Raw genomic sequence first — 20359 nt, forward strand, 5'->3', positions numbered from 1 at the left:
CATCCTTCCCTCCTGAGCGCACTCTTCCATCTCTCCCTTCCCCATCCCTCCATCCTCAGCGCACTCCTCCTTCTCCCCTTTCCCCATCCCTCCGTCCCGACCGCACTCCTCCCTCTCCCCCTTTCCCCATCCCTCCCTCCCAAACGCACCCCTCTGCCCTGCCCCCCCCACCCCGACCGCACTCCTCCCTCTCCCCATCCCTCCGTCCTGTCCGCGCTCCGCCGCCGCCGCGCCCCCCGCCCCATCCTGAGCGCACCCCACCGCCCACCCTCTCCCCATCCCTCCGTCCTCCCGGAGCGGAGCCGCCGGCCCCGCCGCCGCCCCCCGCATGACCACGGCGGCGGGGCCCTGGCCGGGGCCGGAGCCGCCGCCCGGAGCCCCGGAGCCGGCGGGCGCGGCCAAGGCGGCGGCGGCGGCGGGGCCGGGGGCGGCCGAGAAGGCGGCGGCGGCGGCGGACTGCCTGGTGTGCGGCGACAAGGCGAGCGGCAAGCACTACGGGCAGTTCACCTGCGAGGGCTGCAAGAGCTTCTTCAAGCGCTCCGTGCGCCGCAACCTCTCGTACAGCTGCCGCGGCGGCCGCGACTGCCCCGTGGACCAGCATCACCGCAACCAGTGCCAGTACTGCCGCCTCCGCAAGTGCCTGCGCGTCGGCATGCGGCGGGAAGGTGAGCGGGCACCGGGCACCGCACGAGGGGAAAGAGTAAAGGAAGGAGAAGGAGGAGAAAAAAAAAAAGTCAAAAAGAGTAGGAAGCAAAGGGAAAGCAAAAAAAAAAAAAAAGGAGGGGAGAAAAATGAGAGCAGAGCTGAAAGGAAGGAGGAAAAGGGTGAAAAGGAGGGAAAGGGGAGGAAGGGAGAGAGAAGGGGGAAACGGAGGGTAAGAAGGGAGGAAAAAGAGCAGGAGGGAGGGAATGGAAGAAGAAAGGGTGAAAAGGGAAAGAGGGGGAAAGGGCAAGAGGAAAGAGGAAAGGGAGGAAAAGAAAGGGCAAGAGGGAGTGAAAAAGAACGGGAGAAAAAGGATAAGGGGAAGTGGAAAAGAGGAAAAACCAGAAAAGACAAGAGGATGCGAAAAGCGAGAAGAAGCAAGGGCAAGAGGGAGTGAAAACGAGGAAAAAGAATGGGAGGAAAAGACAGAAAAAGCACAAGAGAACCAGAAAGAAAAAGAAGGGGGAAAAAGGAAGAGAACAAAAACGAAGAAAAAAGAAAGAGAAAGCTGTCAGAGAGCAAGAGAAAGCAAAACGGGAGACTGAAGAGAAAGAAAAAGAAGGAAAGCAGAAAGAAAGAGAAAGGAAAAAATAAAGAAAAAGTGAAAGAGAGAAAGTGAAAGAGGGAGCAAAAGGACTGGCAGAGGGGAAGGAAAGAGAAAGGAAAAGGGAGGAAAAAGAAAGAGAAAGCTCTTCTCCATTTTTTTTCTTTCGTTTTTCCTTTCCCTCTCCTCTCTTTATCCCTCTTTCTGTCTCTTCTTCCGTCCTCTCTTCCCCTATTGCCACCACTCTCCTTCCCTCCTGTCCCCTCTCCAGCAGGGCCTGGCCCGGGTGCAGCCCCGGTGCTGTGGGATCCCCCTTGGACCGTGCATCCCTGAGACCCACTTGCCGGCCCTTCTCCACTCCCGCCCCATCGTTCTGGGGAGGATGCCCCGAAATCCGGGACAAACTTCCCTGGCGCACGGTCACTAAAGTCGCGCTGGCCGCTGCGCGCTGCACCAGCCCGGCGTTCCCCCAGCGCCTCCGAAATCCCTCATCCGTCGCGAACCATCCTGGCAGGGTTTTTTTCCCCCCCCCCATTTTTCCTCTTTTTTTGCAATCTGAAACGCACCGTCGTTTCCCCGCAGCGGTCGCCAGGCTCGCTTCCACTTCTCATGTTATCCTGCAAGAGAAACGAACCCCCCGCGTCGGTCTTTTCTTTGCTTTTAACGAGAAGGAAACATGACAGCGGCCGTAAACCGGCGTGTTGCCCGAACGCCCTCCGCTTTTAGCTACGCGGCAAAAGGCTCTGCGGAGGGAACCTGTTTCTTATTTGACTTAATTAAATCATCAGCGAAACTGCTCTTTTGAACCAGTGAACTTTTAGTTTCTTTTGGGCTTAACTAGGGCTTGATTTATAGGTTCGTGTCTGTGCAGGGATGGGAACAATTTACTCTTCCTCTCTGTTATATGTAGATCGGGGATGTGCTGGTTTAAAAAAGCAGGGAATCAGAGGGCAGCAATGCAGATATTCTTTAAAAGATTAGGAATTTGGCTTTGGGGAGGAGTGTCTGGCAAATCTGAAGTTAATTAGTCTGAATCGGCTGCTCTAATACTTAGCGTGACCGGGATTAAAATCGCATTTCAAGCTAACAAGAATATGACATGTGCCGCTACCTTGTCTGACTTTAACCAGCCACGTAATCACGATTTTGTTTTTTCTAAAGCATCAGCTTTAGAAGTATATATATATATATATTTTAAGCCTGAAATTGTACATTACGGCAAAAACACGATCGTGAAGTATTTGGGCATCGGCTAGCGTGGGGCTCCCCCGGCCAGATGCCGTCATGCTGAGCCGAAAACTCAGTCCTGAAGAGCAGGTAAAACGAATCGTCTGGTGTCCTCAGCACTTAATTAGGAGCCTGGTGATGTTTTTTATTTTATGCTTATTTTATTTTCGTAGTCGCGAAGGCGGACCAGCGCCCCGGCGGTGCGGTTCGACCCCTCCCGCGTGCGCTTTGCGGTGTTTGCTAAGCAAAGGGCTGGAAGCGGCGGGGAGGGCTGAGCGCCACCGCGGCTCCCTTGGGATGGCGATTTAACAACTCGGCTCCCGCGTGCGCGGCGTCCGGGTCGGGAACTTCGCTCTCCTCCTAGGACCGTGCCCGGCGAGCCGATATCGCGGCGCGTTCGTCTCCCGGAGGAGCGATCGCTCCGGACCCGAGCGGTTGAGCGCGCAGAGGTGTCGTGCGCTCTCAGCACGCGAATTGGGAACGTTAGAAAGCCTGAAAGCTGCTAACGATTTTCTTCTTCCCCGGTGGCTTTCAGCTCACCGGCAGAAAGTCCTTCCAGGTTGGAGCCGATCAAATTTGGGCTGAGTTACCTCCGTCACCCTAACTGTATGCAGGAATATTACTCTCTGCCGGTGAAATGGGCCAAGGATGAGGTTATCCTTCCCCGTTTGTGCCGGCGCCCTAAAATCCATCTGACGCTTCCCTGATCGCCAGGGTGTGAGGTTTGCGCCCGTCTATTTTCTTCCCTTGTCATCGTCGTGTCGGTCACACGGGTTCGTTTTTGGTTTCAAAACCCTCTGCGAAGGCCGGCGGTGATTTCCCGCTGGCCAGGAAGCGGGTCGTGAGGGGCAGGCGACCCTTCTCCGTGTCCTGTTTTCAGCCGGGCTTTCCGCTGGCACGGCGCAGCAACAGTTGTGATGCTCGGAGCCGTGTTCCCACCCGGAAAGTCACCTCTCTGGATTAAAAAAAAAAAATCAGTAAAATTAAGAGAAGGCAGGAAAAATCTCGAGGCGTGTCGCGGCGCTGCATCGCAGTCCTTGCGCGGGACCGCAGGAAAATCGCCGGTCCCCTTTCATCGAGGAAAACATCTTGGCGGCCCCGGGTGAGCTTAGACCTAAGCGAGACGCCCCGACGCACGCTCGGCGTTGGGATTTTGAATGGTTTCTCGGCGTTTAAATCGACGTAATGCTGAGAAAGCCGAGAGCGTTTTGGAACAGCTCCGTTTCCCACGCTTCTCCTGGGATTTTTTTTCAATGGATTTTGTTCCAGGTAAATGTTTCTCTCTGTTGGCTGGAAGGGGAAGGAAGGACTGCATTAATGCGTCGGCTCTGGTTGCGCCCTGGGGGATTTCCTCTGCCCTGGTGGAGCTTTTGGGTTTGGGGGGGTTTTGGCAGCGGGTCCCGGGTGCCGTTCGAAGGCCGTGGCCGAGCCGCGTGCACACAGCTGAAATCCTGGCGTGTCGCTTCGGGAACGGCACTTTAATTCCCCGCTGCTGGCTGCGGGAGCTGGAAATGGCTTAATTGTCCCCGAATCCCTCGCTCGGAGGAGAAGAAAGTCTTTCCGCCTCCAGGTGCCGTTTGCAACCCCTGTGCGGTATCGGGGAGCCCCGAGAGTCGGACCGAGTTGGGAAGTTTGTATTAAGACGCCGTTTGCGACGGGACAAGGACGGCAGCGGAGGTCGGGCAGGGGGAAATCCTCGCTTTAGCCGAAGCCAGCGTTAAAAACGGCGACGTGGAAAGAAATGCCTCGAGGCGCTGCCTGGCGACTCCCCAAAAAAGCAGGGTGGAAGTGTGTGTGTGTGTGTGGGGGGGAGCTTTTCGAACAGATCCTCTGGGCAGCGAGACCCGCTCCTAACAAATCTTCCTCATCCTGCCGTAGTAAATACATGGGGATTAACTCCCTTTCCAGAAACTGCACAAATTCCCCGGGGTTTCTGGCATCTCTGCTTGCAGCTGATGTTTGTGCCGGTGCTGCCCGAAACGCGGAGTTTAACCCCGTTTCCCAAGCCGGACCAGTCCATACAGCACGGCCCCCTGCCCCACTTTGATTTCTTCTAATAAGAAAAGAGATTTCTTGGGCCATGCTAAAAAAAAAATCTTTTTTTTTTCCCCCCCTCTGTTGATAATTAGTATGAGGATGACTTTAGGCAGGAGGACAATATTAGAAGCCCCCGGTGTTAGGATCTGATTGGGTTTAGCCATGGGCACCTCGATTTTTAATTTTTTTTTTTTTTAACTGCATCGCCTCTGTTTTCCGCTTCGCAGAGCTACCTGCTGCGCGGCGTTGTTTGCCCGAACAGCCGCTGCCCCCGGCCGGCTGCCGCGGCCTTTCGGTGACAAAGGGAACGGTGCAGCCTCCGGATTTTGTGAGCTAGGCGAACCGCAGGCCGTTCTGGCTCGTTCCCGAGCCGGCCTGCCCCGATCCCACGGGATTTCTGCCGCTCCAGTCCACTCCGCTCAGGGGAGCCGCCGCTGCTCTTAGCAGGGGTCGTTTGGGGTCAGAATTTGGCTTTTTTTTTTCATATTTTTTTTCTTTTTCCCCCCACTCTTTGTTTTAATTCAGAAAAGGAAACTGCCATGAAGGGCTGCTCTCCGCGTTCGCCCCGGACGGGTTTTTGTTTGCCGCTCGCCCCGGGACCCGCTCCCAGTGCGGCAGTGCTGATTTAACGCTGGGGTCCGGCGCGAGGGGACGGTCCCGGGGTGCAGCAACATCTCCGTTACTGCGCTGCCAGAAGCGCCCTTCCTCCCAGGCCCGCTCCTGGCTTTGATTTTTTTTTGGGGGGAGACGGGAGAAGGCTTTCCTCCATCTGCGGATGCGTGTGTGCAAAACCGCCGCGGGACGCGGCACCCGCAGGCGCGGGAAAGCACCTCGCGCGGCTGAAGATGATCTTTAAAAACCAAAAATGATCACTGAAAAGCGTTTGGGTAAAACGTTGCAGTCCGATACGTGCACAGCCAGGGGCGTAAATCGGCAGCGGCCTCTTGGCTCGCCCCAGGGTTTTGGGCAGCTCGGCCGTTTCGCCGCCCTTGGTGATTTCCTCGCCTCCCTGGGTGCCGAGGAACGGCAGGTCTCTGCTGCAAGGTGTCTCGGCAGGGCAGGGGTCTTTTGCTGCACTTGTGCGTTATTAGTAGTATGTCTTTGGGGTGCATTACAGGAAAAAAAAACCCTCTCTGTTTTTTTCCCCCACCTCATTCCCCACGCTATGTGAGGCCGGTTGAAATCCAGAGGCTGCGATTGAGCTGCTGGTGCCTTCTCCGACTCAAGGGAGGAATCGGGCTCGGAGCAAGCCCATCGGGCAGCCTGCTGCTCCGTGCCTCAGTTTCCCCACGCTCTCGCCTTCGGGAGCGGGCCGGGTGCTCCGCACAGCCTGGACGGCATCGCCAGGGCCGCGTTCCCCCCGCCCATCTCGCCCAGCTTGAGAAAAGGCTCTGGACCACATGAGGAAGGCTGTGAAAGCAGGTTTGGTTTTTGACACAGAGCAGGTCTTTGCACCCCGCTGGAGCCGTGACACCACGGTGGAGGGTCACCGCGGCATCTCCCACCCGTTGCGCACGGGGCGTGCTTGGTCACAGCTGTAACACTCTCATTCATACCCCAAACTGGCTGGTTTTGCACCCTGCTGGCCCCGGGCAGGGGCTGGACGGTGTCCTTGCGGGACACCCAGGAGCCGAACGGCTTCCCCGGCACCCTGCCCCGCACGGGGAGCGCGGCCGGGCTGCGCCGGCGTGCGGGCGCTGCTGCCCGTCCTTTGCTGGTGGCACCTCGCTCTCCCGGGAGAGCAGCCGGGAACTGGCACCAAAAGTCTCCCGGGATCCAACTGGTTTTGGTTAAATTTATTTCTTAAAGATGCTTCGGGTGGAAAAACCCTGCAGAAGCCTCTCTCCTCCTTCCAGGGAACAGAGCAAGGTGTCAGGCAGGATTTAGGAAGGGGGAATTAAATCTTGGCTTTTGGAAAATCACTCTGGGCAAGACGTGAGCGATGCGAACCAGCTTGGTCCAGAGGCCGGTGGAGCTGAGCTGCGGCTCGCTGTTACTGGTTTGTTTGGCTGCCAGATTCGGCCTTGCCAACGAGGGGCGATTTCGTGAGCTGACGGAGGTTACGATTCAAGGTGGTGCAGACGGTGGGTAAATCAGGCGGGGGGGAAGCCCTCCATCACGCTCCCTTTGTTTTTGCACGTGTGTTTGGGCTGAAAAGGGTTGTTTCATCCTCCGGGAACTAAACCCAGTAATTCTGAACCAACCGGTTTGCCCCAAAGAGGTGCAGAAAGGGGTTGCAACGGATCAAAGCACTAGCGTGGCTGCCCTGCTCGGGGCTTTCAGGGCACCTCTTCCCTCCTGTTGCATTAAGCTCTACCGGGCCGTCCAGGCCTGTCTGCAAAACCCAGCATCCCTCGCAGCTGGGGCCGCTTTCTCCTGCTCCCTCGCAGGACGGTAGGAGCCTTTGGGCACAGAGATCTTTTCAAAACAAGCACAAAAAAAAGAGATAAATTGGAGTCTGCTGCTTCTTGCTGCTGCTGTGCTCAGTGAAAGCTGAAGGGGGGCCGGTTTCAGGCTAGCAGACATGCGATGTGGGGTTATATTGGAGGCGAGGAGTGCAAAGTGGCCAGGATGGGATATGCCTGGTACTGCTGCGTCCTGCAGCCAGGCAGGCTGTGGACAAAGCGTCGGGAACCAGCTTGGATGAGAGCAGGAGTAGGACCCGGGCGTCCTGCGGCACCCCGCGCCGAGGGATGCTGCAGCGCCCGGCCCGCCGCGGCCCTGGGATCCGGCCGCTCCTGCCGCCTGGAGCTGTGGGCCTGGGACCCGGCTCGGGGCGGCGATCCCGACCGCTGGATGACACTTGGGATTGTCAAGCCGCATTAAGCTAAGCCTCCCTCAAGGGCTGCCCACGCGGCGGGGGGCGGCAATGCCCGCGGTGAGCGTGGGGGCCGGGCGCCGGAGCCCGCTCGGGGCGGCTCGTGGAGGATGTGCGAGCTGGTGCGGCGGGGTCCTGGCCCTCGGCATGGCGGGGGCAGACCTCTGGCCTCAAGCTGCCTCGGATCCGGCTGGGCGGCCGGCGTCTGGCCCACGGTTCGCACAGGTAGAGCCGGCGCAGCCCCCGCCTGCCCTCTCTCCCCTCCTTCCAGCTCTCCCTTCTTCCTCCATCTGTTCTTTTGGGGCTCGCTCAGCCCTTTCCAGCCCGGAGCCTGGGCAGGGTCTCCAGGCCAATCCCAAGACGTTTTTTCATCCCAAACCCTCCAAACAGGAGGAAACTCAAGGCCAAAATCAGGGTGAAGGAAGGGACCTGGGAGGGAAGCTAACAGGTACCCGTCGGGGTGTTTGCTGGTGCCAGAGCCTGGGCAGGGGCCCAGGACGCCTCCTTGGAGGTGGCCCCTCGTTAGCCCCGTCTCATTAGTGCTGGACACAAGGAAGCAGCGAACCTGAACGCCTGCATGGGGGCCCCAAAATCTGTCGTGCCCTTCCCTGATAAAGAGCCGGCATTGCCTGCGGTGGCTAATGACTTGACCCTCATCTCACCGAGACTCGGAGGGGCTGCCGGCCCCTGGGGTTTGTCCCCAGGCGGGGTGGCACGTTCCTCATGCTCCTTTCCCCGTCTAAAGCGGGACGGGGCGGCCCGGCCTCTCTTTCTGCGAGGCGGGAGCGTTGCGAGGGTGATGCAAAAGGGCCGTGCCTCTGAGAGGCCGGGCGGGGGGCTAGCGGGGGGCCGCGGCGCCGGGGCTCCCGCGCTCACCTCCGTGCTCCGCTCCTGCAGCCGTGCAGCGGGGCCGCATGGCGCACCCCCAGAGCAGCCCCGGGCAGTACCCGCTCAGCAACGGGGACCCCTACGCCGGCCACAGCTACCTGAGCGGCTTCATCTCGCTGCTGCTGCGGGCCGAGCCCTACCCCACAGCCCGCTACGGGGCCCAGTGCCTGCAGCCCAGTAACGTCATGGGCATCGAGAACATCTGCGAGCTGGCCGCCCGCCTCCTCTTCAGTGCCATCGAGTGGGCCAAGGGCATCCCCTTCTTCCCGGACTTCCAGCTCTCCGACCAGGTGGCCCTGCTGCGCATGACATGGAGCGAGCTGTTTGTGCTCAACGCGGCCCAGTGCGCCATGCCGCTGCACGTGGCCCCGCTGCTGGCCGCCGCCGGCCTCCACGCCGCCCCCATGTCGGCCGACCGCGTCGTCGCCTTCATGGACCACATCCGCGTCTTCCAGGAGCAGGTGGAGAAGCTCAAGGCGCTGCACGTCGACGCTGCCGAGTACGCTTGCCTCAAGGCCGTGGCGCTCTTCACGCCGGGTGAGGACCGGAAGGTGGGGCTAGACAGGGTGAAGCTAGTTGGGCTGGGGATGAATGGGGGTGAATGGGTGAGGCTAGGGATGAATGGGGCTGGGGGTGAATGGGTGGGGCTGGGGATGAATGAGTCTGGGGGTGAATGGGGCTGGGGGTGAATGGGGGTGAATGGGTGGGGCTAAGCAGGGCAGGGATGAATGGGTGGGGCCAGCTGGGTGGTGCTGAATGGGGCAGGGCTGGGCAGGCTAGGGCTGAATGGGGCTGAATGGGGGTGGGTGAGGCTAAGCAGGGCAAGGCTTAAGAGAGTAGGGTGAAATAGGGGGAGGCTGAATAGAAAGAGGGTGGGCAGGGTGGGGCAAAAGGGGGCGGAGCTGAATGGGGCGGGTTTGAATGGGGGTGGGGCCAAAGGGAACGTGGCTAAGCAAGGTGGGGTGAAAGGTCCCTCTCCCTCTCTCCTCGGTGGCTCCCACCCCATGCAACGGCTTGGGGATGAGAGGGCCGAGAGACGCAGGGCCAGGAGCTTCCCTCAACACCTCCATGGTGTCCCAAATCCACCTCCGTGTCCCATCGTTGTTCAGTGCCCCCAGCCCCATCAGGGGGCACAGGAGCTGCAAGCCCCCCCGTCCCCCTTCCTGGCACAGCACCCCTACCTAAAGGCCTGCTGGAGGGGCCGTGCCGAGCAGCCGTGGCTGGGAACAGCCCCGCTCCTCCTCGCCTTCCCCAGCCAGAGCAGAAGGTAGGATCTGCAGTGGGAACAAAGCCTCGAAAAGGGCAATTTCTGCTCCTTCATCGAAGAGAGGGATTGGTGGTGGTGGCTGAGAGCTGCCACGGTGCAGAAAACCCCTCCTGTGCCAAGCTCACCTCTCCCTGAGACCATCAACCCCAACGAGCCTGTTCACAGCCCCCATGAAACAGTTCTGGCAGTTTTTACCTGTGCAAAGAGGCGGCTCGGGGGGGAGCCACGGCAGCTGACCTCGCGGGTCCGGCTGGGTTGCAAGAACTATTTTATCCAAATGAACCTGATTGTTTGGCTTCAAATGAAGGTTTTGATTCTTCACTCCCAGATGATTGCATTCAAGCAGTCTCCATACAAAACCAGCTGAGGCGACCAGATGCATTATAGCTATGCATGTATATATGTATTTTATTTCTTAAAAAATGAAAGCTAAAAGACAGCAGCATGGGAGGGGCGAGGACTAAACAAATAAAAACCTTGCTGATTTTCTGCTCCGGACGATACTCCTGAGGGATCTGTTTGACGCCCTGCAGCCGGGAGGCAGCTGCCACAGAGCCACCGACCTCTCGTCTCACTGGGTTCAAGCTCGGCTGGGGGCCGCGGCGGGGAAGTCTCTTGGGATTTGCAGCATTTTCCACCCTTGGAAGCAAGCCAAAAGCAGCTTCACCCCAGATCTCACGTCCTTGGGGGTCCCACCTGGCCTACTGGATTCAGGGGTGCGGCAATGGACCTGTTCCTTTTTTTTTTTTTTTAACCCCCCCAAACCTGGAGTTTTGGAAGAGAAAAGCATTGGGAGATGGTTACTGCCACCTCTTGGAGATGCCCAAATTCCCCAGGTGGAAAGAGCCGTGCCTGCGATTCAGGGTGTGCGTGAGCCCTGCAAGGCTCGGCCAGATGATGCTAAAAGGCCCAGATTAGATGGAAAAAGCAAATGAGAAGCCAGAAGCCAAAATTTCATTTTTTTTGAAAGGCCCCGTTGTTTCCTGCCTGGCTATCCCTGGTGATGCTGATGCTGCTGGTGGACTGAAGACTATCGTGAGCGCCGGTGCAAAGTGGCGAGCCGAACCCCGGCTGCTGGAGCCGGGGGACGGCAGGAGGGACATTCCCTTGCGTTTAAAACCCCACGTCTAAATGAGGCACAGAAAGGAGAGTGACGCAGGCTGCTCGCTGGCAAGCCCGTCCCCTTCACCGCCGGCCCAGGCTGCCAGGGAGATTGGCCCCGGCTCTAGTGGGGTGATGCTGCCGGAGCATCCCAGGGCCCCTCGGGGAGAGCTGGGGAGCAGGAGCGGGGCGAGAAGCGGCCAGCGCTGGGGTGGCGTGACCACGTGCAGGGCCGACGTTTGGGTGATGCCCAAGTGTCCTGGCTCCCCCCAGGTTTCCTCCTGGCAGCTATTTCCCCCTCTTGGGGAACCAGTTTCCCCCACGGTGCTAAAGGCTGAAGCCGTTAGCAATATTTTCCATGTATCGAGCCATTATATAGAGAGAGAGATATATGTATGTATTATATATATGTCACTATCTGTCTTATAGCACCTAGAAACGCTGCTTTGGCACCAGCTCGAGGCGATATTTGCTGCAGCAGAGGAAGGGTTTGCAGCCTGCGTTTTTGACACACAGTTTCTTGGGAGGGGGGTGACGAGAGGAGTTTTAAGACAAAAGCAAAAGCCCCAACAGCGCCCAGTTCCCAGGCACGGCGGTTCGGCTCGGTCTCTCCTCCACCAGCCCTCGTGGGACCCGAGGGCAGCTTCGTCACTGCTTTTAACGAATCGCTCTCTGGCCGGGCGCTGGGACAGAGCTGGGCAGGGCGGCCGGGTTTTCGGGGTGGCCCCGCTGACGCCTTGCCCCTCTGCTTCCTCCTTTCCGCCAGACGCCGTGGGGCTGTCGGACCTGGGCCACGTGGAGAGCGTGCAGGAGAAGTCGCAGTGCGCGCTGGAGGAGTACGTGCGGAGCCAGCACCCGAGCCAGCCGAGCCGCTTTGGGCGCCTGCTGCTGCGCCTGCCCTCGCTGCGCATCGTCTCGGCGCCCGTCATCGAGCAGCTCTTCTTCGTGCGCCTGGTGGGCAAGACGCCCATCGAGACGCTCATCCGGGACATGCTGCTTTCGGGCTCCACCTTCAACTGGCCCTACATCCCCATGCAGTGAGCGGCGCGCAGGATTCAGCCCCCCCCATCTCCCCCATCCCCGGCGCTGGGCCAGGACGGGGTGGGGATGGAGCCAGCCTGGCGCCGGCCTTAAAAAGGACCCGTTAAACCCCAGTTCCGCCCCCCCCCACACACACCCCATCTCCCCCTAAACCTCCCCGCGTGCCCACCGCCTCTGGCCCTTGAGAACGGAGAACTCGTGACCGCAGTGACCTTGACATGACAGTGATTCCTCCCCCCCCCCCCCCAATCTCCCTGGTCAAGGGGAGTAAAAAGAAAGGAAGGTTTGGGATCTGCGGGAAATAAACTCGGACACAAAGCGAGAGACTCTGGGAGAGGCTCAGGCGAAGCCAAGCCGGCGCCTGGGCCGTTCGCGGGGTGGCACAGGGCGGGGGGGGGATTTATCAGGCCCTGGGCGAAGGGAGGGGTGTGCACTATTTATAAAAAAATCAAATAAAACCTATATTATATCCTAATTCCTCCTTTTCCTTTGGACGATGAAAGCGTGCATTATTCTTATAATTTCCCTTTTTTTCCCCCCAAACGCTTGTCGTCGGCGCCGATGAGCTCCCTTGTGAATCACGAGCTGGGTTTTCTTTTTTTCTTTTTCTGCTCTTAAAAAAATAATCCAACACCTTTTTTTTTTTTTTTGGTGCAATTGGCATTATAATGAAAGCTGATGACTGCTGAACGCTCGCCAGCGGCGCGCTCTCCCCCTGCGCGGCCCGGGGCTGCGTGCCGGGGCCGGAGATGGGAGCCAGATGGGCCCCTCGCTCCCCGGCTGCTCCCAGTACGGGCCCAGTCTCAGGCCAGTGTCACCCCGGCTGCACCCAGCGTGACCCGTCTGAGCCCTGTGCGGTTCCCCCAGTCTGATCCCAGTGTGGCCCCAGTCTGATCCCAGTATAGCCCTGCAGTGTGATCACAGTGTGGGTGCAGGGTCATCCCAGGATGGTCCTAGTCTCATCCCAGCAGAGTCCCCCAGTCTGATCCCAGTAAGGCTGCGGTCTCATTGCAGTGCAGCCCCACTCTCATCCCAGTATGGTCCCAGTCTCATCCCTATATGGCCCTTCACTCTGGTCCCAGTTTGGTCCCAGTCTGAGCCCAGTATGGCCCTTCACTCTGATCCCAGTTTGGTCCCAGTCTGAGCCCAGTATGGCCCTCTAGTCTGATCCCAGTATGGACCCAGTCTCATCCCTATATGGCCCCTCACTCTGATCCCAGTACAGGCCCAGTCTGCTCCCAGTATGGCCCCCAGTCTGATCCCTGCACAGTCCCAGTCTGATCCCTTTACAGCCCACCAGTCTGATCCCAGTATGGTCCCAGTCTGATCGCAGTATGGCCTCCCAGTCTGACCCCCCCAGTGCCGCTCCAGTCCAATCCCAGTATGGTGTCCCCGGGGGCCCAGCCGTGGGCCCCGAGTGGCCGATGAGCCGCCGGAGAGGGGACACGAACCGGGGACCCAGCACCCCCAGCACCGTGCGGCCGCTCCGAAATCCAGGGGCAAGAGCGGAGCCGCGCAGGGGAGACGATGCCCACTCTGGAGCCGAGCGTGTTTTATTACAGGTTTTTTAAAAGCCCATTAGAGAAAAGTCAAAAGTGGCCTTTTCAAACCAAAGGACACGGGCACAGCTTCATTTGACCCTTCTATAAATAACGTCCGGCGGGGAATATTTTAAACAAACACCGAGCGGGGTGAATTATGCAGGCGGCACGGATCAACAGGAGAAGAGGCGCTGGGAATTAATTCAAGGACGAGCCGGAAAAGGCCACAGGGAAAGTTATTGCCCCGGGTCGGGGGGAGAGCGATGGGACCGCGGCCGGCGGCGCCTGCGAGAGGTCGCAGCCCTTCGCGGCCGCTTTCGGCAAGCTCTGAGCAAGGAGATTTTTTTGGGGGGGGGTGAGGTGGGAGCTGCCACTTCAAAGCAGCCCCCCCCGCCACAGGAGAGGGGGGAAAAAAAAAACAACAAGAAAAAAAAAAACCCTCGAAACCAAAATTATATTGCGAGAAAGCTGTAAATTGAGACGTCGCCTCATTCGCAATGATGGGCTGAGCTGTCAGTCAAAGTCAATCAGAGGAGGGGAGGTGGAAGTGGAATGGGGGGCCAGGCTGGGGTGGGGGGAGGGAAATTAAAAATAATAACCAAAAAAAAAAAAAAAGCCACTTTTACATAGTGGAGTGGCTGCTGGAGCAGCATGGGGGGTTGGCGCATCCGTTTTGTGCATCAAAATGCAGCTTTTCCCCCCCCCCCCTTTAATAATGGATAATATGTCCAGGCTAAGTATGAATTTGCTGCCTTTCGCTATCCACCGGGGGGTTTTTCAATTGCTGTGTCCCTCCGGTGCCTCGTCCATTTGCATCTAAAAGCAACAAGCCCGTCCCCACGGCGTTGTCAGCACCGGGAAAACTTTGCATCCCTCCGTCCGCCGCGGTGCTTTTACGGACCTGGGGCGCCGGGGCCGCTGGCACGCTGTCCGGCGCTTCCTTAGCGAATCTTTGGGACGGCTGCGGGAGGAGACGCTGCTGTAAAAATAAAGCATGCAATTTAAGGCATTTAAAAGGTGTCGATGTGATTCCAGGTGACACACAAGCATGCGGGAACGCTGCATTAGGTGCGTGCAGGGAGGGCCCAGCTGCAAGGGGGGAGGAAAGGGACCCTCCACCGATGGGGTCCCGATTTGGCAGCCAGCAGGACCCAGGGTTTAGCCTCGGACGGTGCCAACCTTTAGCTCCTGCTGGGATGTTTTTCCCCCTGGTTTTGGGTCGCTCACACCCGTGTGGGACTGCTGCAAAGGGGATGTGCACCTGCCTGGGAGCCGAGGGTGCAGCTAATGCTAGCGCCGGTGTGCATAACCGTCCTTGGCCCTGCTGCAGCCCTGTGCATGCAGCTAACGCCATCCCTGGTGCATTGAATGCTGGCCCAGGAGCATCTAATGCTGTCCTTGGCCCTGCTGCAGCCCTGTGCATGCAGCTAACGCCATCCCTGGTGCATTAAATGCTGGCCCAGCAGCATCTAAAGCTGTCCTTGACCCTGCTGCAGCCCTGTGCATGCGACTTACCCCATCCCTTGCATACCGAACGCCGTCCCTTGTGCAGCTAACGCCGTCCCTCCTGCATCAAACGCCACCTCCCACGCACCTAACGCTGTCCTTGGCCCTGTTGCATCCCACTGCGAGCGTCTGACGCCAGCCCGGCCGCAGCTAACGGCAGCCCAGGTGCCCTGAGCATCTCCTGGGTCGCCGGCTCCGGGGTGCCCTCGCGCCGGGCGCAGCGGCTGCAGCCGCCGCGGGGATCAAGGGCTGCCGGCGGGACACCCGCAGCCCGAGCCCTGCAGCCGACGGCCGCGGCGAGGCACGGGAAGGGGCTTGCGGCAGCATCTGTCCCGCGCACAGCCGGCGCACAACCTGCCTTCGCGCACCGGAAGACCCCCCCAGCTCCCGGCCCAGCAGCCGCCGCCTGCTAATTTGAGCACCCGGGCAGGCGATCCAACGGCGTGGCGACGACAGATAAATTTCCCGATCAATCACTTAAGTAGCTGCTTGGCTGGAGCTTGAGGAGGGCACCCGGTGCCCGGTCGGCGGCGGGCGCTGCAGCCCCCCGCTCGGCCGCTGCCGCCGCGGCTTCCTCCATCTGCCTCCGAATTTACCGCTTGTCAGTGGGATTAAACAAGTGAAAATTGCCTGTCAGGGAAAAAAAATCTGTGAAATCGCAATGCATGTCAGTTAACGAGAGAGAGAGAGACGGCCAAATTCCCTGGCGAGATGGTCGGCGGCCACGGGCTCCTGCCGCGGGCTGGCGCCAGGCGATGCACCGGGGCCCGATCCTGCGCGGCAAGGGGCCGGCGCTGCGGGTCAGCCCGGGGGTCCTGGCGGTTCCTGCCGGGCAGCTGGAGAAAGGCGATGAAAAGCCTTAAAAAAAGCAGCCGGGGAAGCAAGGCGAAGGCACGCCTGAAAGCGTGCATGCACGTGCCAGCTCGTGCGCGTGCCGGGGCACGGGGAGCCAATCGATAACTCGGAGGTAAGTTTGCGGTCAGTAGCTAGACGCTACGCGCCGGGGTTGGGGGGGATCTGCCGTCGGCCTCGGCTCCTTAACTCTTCGGCAGCCGGGAGACGTTGCTCCGCCAGCAGCGGCTCCTTCCCGGCCCCGGGGTGATGCTGCTCCCTCCGCGGCGTCGCCTCTCCCGCGGAGAACTCGTCAAGGTCGCTTCGTTACCCGGAGCTAATTTACAAGCCTGACATTAAGGCACCAGACAAAAATCCGGCAACCGCGCGCTCAGGTGGCTTATATACGACGGGAGGATTTATCGGCCGGCGCAGGGGCTGCAGCGCCCGGAGGGGCCGCCGCGTCCTCGCCGAGGACCCCACGGCTGCGGCACAGTCGGGTCGGCCCTTCCTGGCTCTAGTAGCTGTCGCAGCCCGAAAAAGTCTGCACGGCCCTTTAGCCACCTCGCGGCTAGCTTAGCTGGCCCCATCCCCATCTTGGCCTTCGGCCCCGTTCCCATCCTCTTCCTCGTCTCCATCTTCATCCCCATTCCTGGCTCCATCCTCATCCCCATCCCCGTTCTCGTCCTCTTCTCCATTTTCATTCCCATTCCTGGCCCCAGCCCCCGTTATCATCCTCAGCCCCGATTTCATCCTCATCTTCTCCCCATCCTCATCCTCATCTCCGTCTTCATCTCCACCCTCCTCCTCACCCCCTTCCCATTTTCATCCCTATTACTGTCCCCATTCCCATCCTCTTCCTCAGCCTCATCCCCATCTTCATCCTTGCCTTCTCCCCAAAGCCATCCTCATGCCCGTCCCCGTCACCACTCTCCCTCCGCCTTCATCCTCATCTCCAGCTCCGTCTTCATCCCCATCCTCATCCTGATCCCCAGGGAAGTCCCTGCTGTCCGGGCGGAGGCATCGGCACCGAACCTCTCCCGCCTGGGGCTGAGCCGCGGAGCGGGGCCGGGGACGCGGGTGCTGCGCGGGCCGGGCAGCCCGCTGGGAACTGCCGGCGGCTGCGAAGCCCAGCGAACGCCGGCGGCTGCGAATGAGCGCGTGGCTCGGCGGCGCCGGTGGAGGGGCTCTACAAGAGCCGTAGTCGCAGAGGAACGATCACGCGCCCGGCGTTTTACCGCGCCGCTCCGAGGAGGCCGAGGCACAGCTGAAGGCAGGCGAGGCGGGAGCGGGCGCGCGGGGCGGCCGCCGCGCGCGGGAGGGCTCCTGCGAGGCCGAGCCGCCGGGAGGGATGAGGCGCCGGCGGAGCTGGACCTGCTCAAAGCGCCATGAGACGCGGTGGAAAAGCAGCCTTGGGGGCCGGCTGGCTCAACCCCTCTAGCAGACACTAGAGAAGCCACCCTGGCCGTAAGCCCTTCCCCGGGCGCTGGGGCGGAAGCGGCTGGGGAGGATGCCAGGAGGCGAAACGTCCCTTTTGGACGGACGAGAACCCCCCCCACCCTTGTCCGCCGTCCTCCCTGTCCCCTCTCCATCGTCATCCGGGCGCCGACACCCCCCCCCCGCCACCGTCACCCGGGGCCGACAAACCCCCCCCCCCCTTGCTGGGGCCGCCGAGCCCCCGCGTCACCCCGGCCTGGCCTCGGTGCCCCCGAGGATTTTGTGCCCTCGGTGGGAGGTGGGGGGGGGGTCTCTGCCCCGGCAGGTCCAGCCCGGGTCCCCAGCGGTTTATAATGAGCTTAATTCCCTGTTGAGTCAACACCATGCTTCAGCACCCCCGGCCCCGAAAACGCCCCCCCGCCAGCCGGCCTCCCTCCGCCGGGCCGGTTAAATCCCTTCGGAGTTGGAAAGGGGTTGGGGGGGGGGGGGATGCGCGGCGCAGCAGTCGCCCCTTCCCACCTCCCCGCTCCGTGCCTCAGTTTCCCCACGCGGGGAGAAGCCGGATGGCTGATATTTGGTGGAGGGGGGACAACGCGGCCCTTGATAAAGCCTCCCGGCACCCCCCGAAGCGGCGGCGCTGCCCGGCCCCTTGGCCCATCGTCGGTGCGGCACCCATCCGAGCACCCCCCCCCCCCAAAAAAAAAAAAAATAAAAATCCCCCGTCATGAAAAGCCGGGACCTGGTCAGGTTCGCGGAGCAAAAAAAAGGATACTGGGGCTTTACAGTAACGCGCTCTATAGAGGCACTGTTTCGGCGCTGACCCCCCGGGTCAGAGGTGAAGGGTTTCCCAGGAGCGTCTTTGAAGAGAGCCATCTTTGATGAGAAAAGAGCCTCTATACAGATGTCTGGCGATTACCATGAGAATGGGGCGCGCACGGCGGCCCCGAAGGGAGCTTTAATGGCACGTCATTAAACGGGCCCCCCCCGATCCGATCCGATCCGCCGCGCCGGCCGGAGCCGCTCTCTGCCCGGCTTTCGCCTCTTCCCCGGCCGAGAGAGCCGCGGTCGGCCGCCGGCGGGTTCGGGGGGGTGGTGGGGGGGGGGGTTGGTTGGGTAGGGGGGGGTTGGGGGGGTTGGGGGGGGGAAAAAAAAAAAAAGAGCTAAAGAGGTGACTTCGCTGGCTCGCTCGAGCCGGAAGCGGCGCCGCGCCGGAGAGGCCTTCGGCCTCGCCGCCTGCCTCCTCTGCCTCGCCCGAGGGAACCGCCGGCAAGGCGAGCGGCCGCCGGGCTGATAGCGCCCTAATTCGCCCCCGCCTCCAAAAAAAACCACCCCCAAAATGAACAACCCCCAAAGAAAGAACAAAGCCGCGTAAAGGGCCCCAACGGCGGGGGGGGGGGGGGGAAAACCCACCCGGCTCGATCGGCCAAATCTCAGCCGGCGCCTAGGAAGGTTTTATTCCAGCAGCGAGGGCCTTTCTGGAGGTCAAACAGGCGGAGACGGCCCCGTTTTCAGCAGGAAAAGGCCGTTTTGATCGTTTCCCGACGTTCCCCGCCGGGCCGGGGAGCCCGACCGAGGGCGCCTGGCCGCCTGTCAGCCACGGTGCCCCAGGGGGGGCCGCGGGGCGGCCGGGAGGAGCGGCGGCGCGAGAGACCAAGTCGGGGAGCTCCGCGGAGGGCGGCGGGGACGCGGCCGTTTGCGCACAGGGCAACCGTTTGGGCGTCCTGTAGTTTCGATACGGGGGGGCCGGCCGGGAAAACCATCGCTAAGGGAGGAAGAGGAGGGGGAAAAAAAGGGGGGAAAGCGGTGTCTCGGCTGCAGAAACATCCCCATTAGACACCCCGCAGCAGCGTGGCTCCCGGCCCCCCTCCCGCTGCCAGAGAAAGGTCAGCCCCTGACTAGTTCGTTATCATTAGCTAAGGCCAATTTAATCACAGCGCTGGTGTATAAATCACGGCGGACAGACAGAGCACTTTCCTCCCTCCCCGCCTGCCCGTCTCGAAGGTTGACAAATCTCTCGGCCGTCCCCCCCCCCCCCCGCCACCCGGCTCCGCTGGCCGCCCAAGGGGGGCCCCCGGCCCGCTTTGCCAAATATTAAAGGACGTCGTAAATCAGCCGGGCGCTGCCCATCCGTCAGCCTGTCAGCCTGAAGATCAGGGTCACGGGTACGAAAGAGCAGGGGGTCGCGCGGGAACGGCAGCGGGGTGAGGCGCTCAGCGCCGCTCAGCCTCCTCGGCCGCAGGCGGCGGGGCCGGCCGGGAAGGCTGCCGCCGCTCGCCGGGGGCCGCCTGGCCCGGACCACCGAGCCGTAGGGCCCGTTGCATCCCTGAAGGCCCTAAGGACACCCTGCCGGGCTGATTCGGCAACGGGCCGCGGCGCAGAGCGGGCTGGCGACGGGTTTTTGTTTTCTCCCGCGGGAAAATCCGGAGCATCCCGTATCCGGAGCTGCCATCCTCCCTCGTCCCGCGCCGGCCCGGGGGAGCCCAGCCGGGACCCCGCCAGCGGAGGGGAAACTGAGGCACCGAGAACCACCCCCCCCCCAAACTAGGAGCCGCGTCCTGCCCACAGCCAGCGACGGCGGACGGCTCCAGCCGCCCCCCCCGGGGACCGGGACGCGGCCCTGAAGGATGGAGCCGGACCAGGCATCAAAGTTGTTTTCTCGCCTCCCTCCCTCCCCATCTTCCTTTTCTTCCCTCCCTTCTTTTCGTCCCTTTTCTTGCTGCTTTTTCTTTTTCTTTTTTTTTTTATTTCAATCTAATTGAAGGGGGGGGGGAAGATAAGACCTGCCAGGGCTAATTACACCTCATTATTCCAAAGGATCTCTCACGCCTCACTTCTCCTCAAACGCCGCCAAAAGCGAGGGGGAGGGGGAGGGCTATTAAGGGAAAAGGCCTGGTGGAAAACAAAGTTGGTTAATTCACCCGGCGCGGCTGCGTGGGGGCTCCCCTCCGCCTCCCGGGGTGCCGGGCTCGCCCGCGCCGCCGGCGCTGAGCGGGGCCCCCAGGGGAAAAGGGACAGTCCCGCTGGGGGGGCTTTTTAGGCTCTGCCATGCTGCGAGGGCAGGTCCGGACGTAGCTTGATGGAGCGGTGCAGTATCGGGAGTGGTTTGCGTTTGCTGCTCCGAGCATCGCTTGCTCTCTGTCCCTCGGTTTTTCCCTTCTGCAAAAGGGAATCAGTGCACGGGCCAAACCGCCCTGTAAAGCCATAAGGACCCGGTGGAAAAGCCTTTGCTTGCAAAGGAAGCGGCGTTATAGTGAGTTACGGCCCCGCGAGCTGGCGCCGGCCTTTTCCCTTGCGCTCGGACAAGTTACGGCAGCAACTTTGTGTACAGCAACCGCTACGGCGGGGCTGCGTTTTGCCCGCTTCGAGGGCAGCACCGGCCTCGCCGTTTCTCGGCCGCCGTTTGCCTTCTCCGCTAAAGC

General features: G+C 60.8%; 1 protein-coding gene across 1 annotated transcript; it reads left to right on the plus strand.

Moving 5' to 3' along the window:
• Positions 1–515: 515 nt before the first annotated feature.
• On the plus strand, positions 516–12098 carry LOC138062960 (nuclear receptor subfamily 2 group F member 5-like). Its single transcript, XM_068922547.1, has 3 exons — positions 516–665; positions 8226–8753; positions 11351–12098. The coding sequence occupies exons 1-3, from the start codon at positions 653–655 to the stop codon at positions 11623–11625; spliced, it is 816 nt and encodes a 271-aa protein (XP_068778648.1). The 5' UTR covers positions 516–652; the 3' UTR covers positions 11626–12098.
• The last annotated feature ends 8261 nt before the right edge of the window (positions 12099–20359 follow it).

This window comes from Struthio camelus, chromosome 30 (genome assembly GCF_040807025.1).
Source record: "Struthio camelus isolate bStrCam1 chromosome 30, bStrCam1.hap1, whole genome shotgun sequence".
NCBI classification, from domain to species: domain Eukaryota; kingdom Metazoa; phylum Chordata; class Aves; order Struthioniformes; family Struthionidae; genus Struthio; species Struthio camelus.